This window comes from Hypanus sabinus, chromosome 8 (assembly GCF_030144855.1).
Source record: "Hypanus sabinus isolate sHypSab1 chromosome 8, sHypSab1.hap1, whole genome shotgun sequence".
Taxonomy (NCBI): Eukaryota; Metazoa; Chordata; class Chondrichthyes; order Myliobatiformes; family Dasyatidae; genus Hypanus; species Hypanus sabinus.
The window spans coordinates 172,477,223-172,485,211 of record NC_082713.1 but is presented as its reverse complement, the minus strand read 5'-3'; the positions used below and the strand labels follow the sequence as shown (position 1 = coordinate 172,485,211).

At 44.4% G+C, this 7,989-nt stretch overlaps 1 protein-coding gene across 5 annotated transcripts in view; it reads right to left on the bottom strand.

The window, feature by feature from the left end:
* The window catches only part of ppfibp1b (PPFIA binding protein 1b), a 290,693-nt gene that overhangs the window by 4,130 nt on the left and 278,574 nt on the right, over positions 1 to 7,989 (bottom strand). For all 5 annotated transcript variants that reach the window (XM_059978579.1, XM_059978581.1, XM_059978578.1 and 2 more), the window contains one exon: positions 6,001 to 6,066. In XM_059978579.1, the coding sequence (XP_059834562.1) occupies positions 6,001 to 6,066 (66 nt within the window). The remainder of the gene's footprint in view (positions 1 to 6,000; positions 6,067 to 7,989) is intronic.

Below are 7,989 nucleotides of genomic sequence, written 5' to 3'. Positions count from 1 at the left end.
AGTCATAGGGGATTCCATAGTCAGGGAAACAGGAGATTCTGTGAGACTCATAGAGATACCTGCATGGTGTGTTGCCTCCCAGGTGCCAGGGTATGGGATGTCTTGGATTGGGTCCAGAATATTCTGAAGGGAGAGGACGAGTAGCCAGCTGTCTTGGTACATGTTGGTACTAATGACATGGAGAGGAAAAGGGAGAAGGTCCTGAAGAGAGATTTCCAGGAGTTAGGAAGGAAGCTGAGAAGCAGGACCTCCAGGGTAATAATCTCAGGATTGCTACCTGTGCCACGTGCTAGCGAGGGCAAGAATAGTAGGATCAGGCAGATGAATGCATGGCTGAGAAACTGGTGCAGGGGGCAGGGCTTCAGATTCTTGGATCACTGGGATCTCTTCTGGGGGAAGTATGACCTGTTCAAAAAGGACAGGTTACACCTGAACCCGAAGGGGACCAATATCTTGGCGGGAAGGTTTAATAGAGCTGTTAGGGGAGGGTTTAAAGTAATTTGGCAGGGGGATGGAAACCGGAATGATAGAGTGGAGGAGGGGTAAAACAGAAATAAATCTAAGATAGTGAGCAGTAAAGATGTCAGGAAGGACAGGCAGGTGACGGGGCAAATTTGCAGCCATTGGGATGAATTGCAGTGCAATCAAAGCAAAAAGTACCAAATACCGGAATTACGGAGTTATACTTAAATGCATGCAGCATAAAGAATAAGGTGGATGATCTTGTTGTACAGCTACAGATTGGCAGGTATGATATTGTGGCCATCACTGAGACGTGGCTAAAGGATGCATGTCTCTGGGAGCTGAATGTCCAAGGATACACGGTGTATCGGAAGGATAGGCAGGTAGGCAGAGGGGGTAGCATGGCTTTATTGGTAAGAAATGATATCAAATCTCTAGAAAGAGTTAACATAGGATCGGAAGATGCAGAATCTTTATGGGTTGAGCTAAGAAATCGCAGGAGTAAAAGGACCCTGATGGCAGTTATATACAGGCCTCCTAACAGCTGCAGTGATGTGGACTACAAATTACAACAGGAAATAGAAGAGGCTTGCCAGAAGCGCAGTGTTATGATAATTGTGGGGGATTTTAACATACGAGTGGATTGGGAAAATCAGGTCGGCACTGGATCTCAAGAGAGAGAATTTGTAGAATGTCTATGAGATGGCATTTAGAACAGCTTGTTGTTGAGCCCACTAGGGCATTGGCTGTACTGGATTGGGTATTGTGTAATTAACCAGAAGTGATTAGAGAGATTGAGGTGAAGGAACCCTTAGGAGGCAGTGATCATAACATGATTGAGTTCACTGTGAAATTTGAGAAAGAGAAGCTGAAATCTGATGTGTCGGTATTTCAGTGGAGTAAAGAAAATTACAGTGGCATGAGAGGGGAACTGGCCAAAGTTGACTGGAAAGGGACACTAGCGGAAAGGACAGCAGAGCAGCAGTGGCTGGAGTTTATACGAGAAGTGAGGAAGGTGCAAGACAGATATATTCCAAAGAAGAAGAAATTTTCGAATAGAAAAAGGATGCAACCATGGCTAACAAGAGAAGTCAAAGCCAAAGTTAAAGCAAAGGAGAGGGCATACAAGGAAGCAAAAATTAGTGGGAAGACAGAGGATTGGGAAGTTTTTAAAAGCTTACAAAAGGAAACTAAGAAGGTCATTAAGAGGGAAAAGATGAACTGTAAAAGGAAGCTAGCAAATAATATCAAAGAATATACTAAAAGCTTTTTCAAGTATATAGAGAGTAAAAGACAGGTGAGAGTAGATATAGGAGCGATAGAAAATGACGCTGGAGAAATTGTAATGGGAGATAAGGAGATGGCGGAGGAACTGAACAAGTATTTTGCATCCGTCTTCATTGAGGAAGATATCAGCAGTATACCGGACACTCAAGAGTGTCAGGAAAGAGAAATACGCGCAGTCACAATTACGACAGAGAAAGTACTCAGGAAGCTGAACAGTCTAAGGGTAGATAAGTCTCCCGGACCAGATGGAATGCACCCTCGTGTTCTGAAGGAAGTAGCAGTGGAGATTGCGGAGGCACTAACATTGATCTTTCAAAAGTCGATAGATTCTGGCATGGTTCTGGAGGACTGGAAGATTGCAAATATCACTCCGCTATTTAAGAAGGGGGCAAGGAAACAAAAAGGAAATTATAGACCTGTTAGCTTGACATGGTGGTTGGGAAGTTGTTGGGGCCGCTTCTTTTTACGTTGTAATCAACGATTTGGATTATGGAATAGATGGCTTTTACTGATGATACAAAGATAGGTGGAGGGGCCGGTAGTGCTGAGGAAACACAGTCTGCAGAGAGACTTGGATAGATTGGGAGAATGGGCAAGGAAGTGGCATATGAAATACAATGTTGGAAAGTGTACAGTCATGCACTTTGGTAGAAGAAATAAATGGGCAGACTATTATTTAAATGGGGAGAGAATTCAAAGTTCTGAGATGCAACGGGACTTGGGAGTCCTCGTGCAGAATGCCGTTAAGGTTAACCTCCAGGATGAGTCGGTGGTGAAGAAGGGAAATGCAATGTTGGCATTCACTTCTAGAGGAATAGAGTATAGGAGCAGGGATGTGATGTTGAGGCTCTATAAGGCACTGGTAAGACCTCACTTGGAATACTGTGTGCAGTTTTGGGCTCCTTATTTAAGAAAGGATGTGCTGATGTTGGAGAGGGTTCAGAGAAGATTGATTAGAATGATTCCGGGAATGAGAGGGTGAACATATGAGGAACATTTGACTGCTCTTGGACTGTTCTCCTTGGAGTTTAGAAGAATGAGCGGGGACCTCATAGAAACATTTTGAATGTTGAAAGGCATGGACAGAGTGGATGTGGCAAAGTTGTTTCCCATAGTGGGGGAGTCTCGCATGAGAGGGCATGACTTAAGGATTGAAGGGCGCCCATTCAGAACAGAGATGCGAAGAAATTTTTTTAGCCAGAGGGTGGTGAATCTGTGGAATTTGTTGCCACAGGTGGCAGTGGAGGTCAAATCATTGGGTGTATTTAAGGCAGAGATTGATAGGTATCTGAGTAGCCAGGGCATCAAAGGTTATGGTGAGAAGGGGGGGAAGTGGGACTAAATGGGAGAATAGATCAGCTCATGATAAAATGGTGGAGCAGACTCGATGGGCCGAATGGCCAACTTCTGCTCCTTTGTCTTATGGTCTAATATTGTCAGCTAGCTTACCTTCATACTTCATCTTTTACCCTCCTCATGGCTTTTTTTTAAGTTACTTTCCATCAGTTTTTAAAAACTTCCCACCAATTTTTGCTATATTGTATGCTCTCATTTGCCTTTAGGTTGTTTTCAACTTCTCATCAGCCGCAGTTGCATCACCCTGTCTTTGGAATACTACTACTTCAGGGGTTCTTTCTGTTCTGCACCTTCCAATTTCCTCCCGGAAATTCTAGCCGTTGCTGTCCTACAAGTATCTCCTTTCAATCAATTTTGGTCAGCTCCTCTCATGCCTCTATAATTCCCTTTTACTCCACTGTAATACTGATCCTTCTGCCTTTAGCTTCCACCTCTCAAATTGTTCCTTTACTTTAAGCTCCCTAATCAAATCCTGTTAATTATACTGCACCAAATCCTGTATAGCCTTTCCCCTAGTGGAATTAACCATAAACTGCTCTAAAAAGCCATCTCATAGGCATTCTTTAATTCTCTCTCTTGGGATCCAGAACCAACCTAATTTTCCCAATCTACTTGCATATTGAAATCCCCATGACTAACATAACAGTCCCCTTTTGCTTGTGTTTTCTATCTCCCGTTGTAATTTGTAGCTCACATCTTGGCTACTATTTGAAGGCTGTATACAATGCCCATCAGGATCTTTTTACCCTTGCAGTTTCTATGTGTCATATTAAATTTTGTAAAACATTGGATAAATATCTGGAGGGTAAAATGACAATTTAACTTTTTCTAAACTCTGAGCACGTGGGATCTGCACATCTGTTAGTGTTCAATGGGTAATGTTTGGAGAGTGTTTGTACAGGGTAAACACTGTTAATATTTGTAGCTGGATTCTTTTTTTGATTTGGGTTTACCACTTATATGTAATATTAATGTTTTTTGAAGGTCCAAATGAATGTTGTGTGCTATGAGATAATGGGTTACAGTTTTGGATCCCCCAACCTGCCTGGGTCGTAGGGGCGCTGTATAGATGATTGCTGCACCAGTTGTGGGCAAGTGCCTGGGCTGTGGAAAAGCTCGCTCCAGTTCACTCTGCAATGTTGTCTGCCCATTTCTTCCTGTATTCCCCATTTTCTTTATAACCATATAACAATTACAGCATGGAAACAGGCCATCTCGGCCCTTCTAGTCCGTGCCAAACGCTTACTCTCACCTAGTCCCACTGACCCACACTCAGCCCATAACCCTCCACTCCTTTCCTGTCCATATACCTATCCAATTTTACTTTAAATGACAATACCGAACCTGCCTCTACCACTTCTACTGGAAGCTTGTTCCACACAGCTACCACTCTGAGTAAAGTAAGTCCCCCTCGTGTTACCCTTAAACTTTTGCCCCCTAACTCTCAACTCCTGTCCTCTTGTTTGAATCTCCCCTACTCTCAATGGAAAAAGCCTATCCATGTCAACTCTATCTACCCCCCTCATAATTTTAAATACCTCTATCAAGTCCCCCCCACCTCAACCTTCTATGCTCCAAAGAATGAAGACCTAACTTGTTCAACCTTTCTCTGTAACTTAAGTGCTGAAACCCAGGTAACATTCTAGTAAATCTCTGTACTCTCTCTATTTTGTTGACATCTTCCCTATAATTCGGTGACCAGAACTGTACACGATACTCCAAGTTTGGCCTCACCAATGCCTTGTACAATTTTAACATTACATCCCAACTCCTATACTCAATGCTCTGATTTATAAAGGCCAACATACCAAAAGCTTTCTTCACCACCTTATCCACATGAGATTCCACCTTCAGAGAACTATGCACCATTATTCCAAGATCACTCTGTTCTACTGCATTCTTCAATGCCCTACCATTAACCATGTATGTCCTATTCTTTCCCCTGCACCGTTCCCCGAGAGTCCACTTGATCTTGTTACCCTTGTTGATTGTCCCCATATTACATGGCAATTCATCCCACAGACTGCATTTTTGCCCTATTGTCTGCTTGTCCTTCCTCACAGTCTCACTACACACTGCATCTAGTTGTATTCCAATTGCCCAATTCTCAGCCCTATCACCCTGGTTCCCCTTCCTCTGCCAAATTAGTTGAAATCCTCCTGAACAGCTCCAGCAATCCTGCCCGCAGTATATTGGTCCCCCTCGGGTTCAGGTGTAACTGTCCCTTTGGTACAGGTCATACCTTTCCCAGAAGAGATCCCAGTGATCCAGAAATCTGAAGTCCTGCCCCCTACACCAGTTCCTCAGCCACACATTCATCTGCCAAATCATCCTATTCTTACCCTCACTCATGCGTGGCACAGGCAGGAATCCATAGATTACTACCCAGGAAGTCCTGCTTTTCAGCTTTCTACCCAACTCCCTAAATTCTCTCCTCAGGATCTCCTTACCTTTTCTACCCATGTCATTGGTTCCAATCTGGGACCATCTGACTTCAGGCTGCCTACCCTCTCTCTGGGCCTGATCAGTGTCATCCTTGGCCGTGGCACCTGGGAGGCAACACATCATCCAGGTGTCTCATTCACGTTCACAGGATCTTGTGTCCATCACTCTTACTATGTAATCCCCCTATCACTATGGCAGTTCTCTTCTTCCAGCTTCCCTTCTGAGCCACAGTGCCAGAGACCCAGTTGCTGCAGCTTCCCCTGACAGGTCATCCTTTTTAACTTTCCAAAGTATTCATATTATATATGTTATGTTTTATTTTATTTTATTTATTGTGTTCCTTAGCTTCTGTTTTTTGTGCTGCATTAGATCCAGAGTAACAATAATTTCCTTCTCCTTTACACTTGTGTACTAGAAGTTACATTAGACAATGGTAAATGCTGTACTTACTGTGAGATTATTGATGCCTTCCGAGAATGCTCCGATTTGCCTCACTGTTCCCTCAGAGTCATCCATCTACAATTAAATACAACACACTTAATTTCAACAGAACTTAAACTGTAATGTTGATTGTTAAACACAAGAAAAGGGTCAATTGCACTCCATTCCTGTTTCTACTACCCATCTATTCTGCAGGCTCTTCACTATAGGGTCAGCAGGAAGATGTGCAAACTTGGGGCAGGTCTATGGAAGGGTGTTATTACTTCAGAAAACCAATAGTTGTCATTGGTTTCAACCTGCCCCTATTAACACCAGAGATTCTGCATATGCTGGAAATCTAGAGCAACATACAAAATGCTGGCAGAATGCAACCGGTCAGGTGGCACCTATGGATCCTTCATCATGGATAAGTACCAAGTGGGAGATGTGTGGGGAGGGACGTGTGGACCAGGCAGTCACGGAGGGATACTCATCCCTGCAAGCGTAAGTGCTGCACCTGTCCCTATACCTTCTCTCTTACCACCATTCTGGGCCCCAAACAGTGCTTCCGGGTGAGGTAACACTTCACTTGTGAGTCTGTTGGAGTAATCTATTGCCTCCGATGCTCCTGGTGCAGCCTCCTCCTCTAGCCTGCGAGACCTGACACAGGGATCGCTCCGTTGAGCACCTCCGCTCCGTCCGCCACAACAGACGGGATCTCCCAGTTGCCACCCACTTCAACTCTGCCTCTCATTCCCATCTAGATATGTCCATACATGGCCTCCTCTACTGCCATGATGAGGCCAAACTCAGGTTGGAGGGGCAACACCTCATCTACCGTCTGGGTAGTCTCCAGCCCCTTGGTATGAACATCGAATTCTCCAACTTCCGGTAATTCCCTCCCTCTCCCTTCCCCCATCTTACTGCTTCCTCTTCCAGCTGCCTATCACCTCTCTCATGATTCTGCCTTCTTCTACTACCCATAGTGCTTGCCTCTTACATTCCTTCTTTACCTTTCCTGCCTATCCCCTCCCTGCTTCCCCTCCCCCACCCTTGATCTTTCTCCTGATTGGTTTTTCACCTGGCACCTTCCACCTTCCCCCCACCTTCTTTACAGGGCCCCTGCCCTCTCCTTCAGTCCTGACGAAGGGTCCCGGCCCAAAACGTTGACTGCTCATTTCAACGGATGCTGCCTGACCTGCTGAGTTCCTCCAGAGTGTTTGTACGTGTATGCCAGATGTTGTAGTGTGTGAAGGAAGGGAGATGGGTGCAGTTACTGATGCAAGTGAGAAGGGGCTCAAAAATCTGAAAGACCTAAAAGGTACACAAGTCACCCAGACCAGAGGAACTGCACTGTAAGGTTCTGAAAGAGGTAGTGTTAGAGATTGTGGTGGCATTAGAAATGATCTTTTAAACACTGGATTCTGGCATGGTGCCAGAGGACTAGAAAATTGCAAATGTTACTCCACTATTTAAGAAAGGAGAAAAGAAGCAGAAAGGAAATTATAGACCAGTTAGCCTGACCTCAGTGGTTGGGAAGACTTGGAGTCAATTGTTAAGGATGAGGTGATGGAGTACTTGGTGACACAGGACAAGATAGTACAAAGTCAGCACGGTTTCCTTCAGGGAAGATCCTGCCTGATGAATCTGTTGAAATTCTTTGAGGAAATTACAAACAGGATAGATAAAGGGGATGCAGTCAAAGTTGTACATTTGGACTTTGAGAAGGCCTTTGACAAGGTGTGACATATGAGGCTGCTTACCAAGTTAAGAGTCTATGGTATTACAGGAAATTTACTAACATGGTTAGAGCACTGGCTGATTGGTAGGAGGTAGTGAGTGGGAATAAAAGGATCCTTTTCTGGTTGGCTGGCAGTGGCTAATGATGTTCCTCAGGGGTCAGTGTTGGGACCAATTTTTTAAGCTGTATATAAATGATTTAGATGATGGAATGGATGGCTTTGTTGCCAATTTTTTAGATGATACCAAGATTGGTTGGGGGGGCAGGTAGTGTTCAGG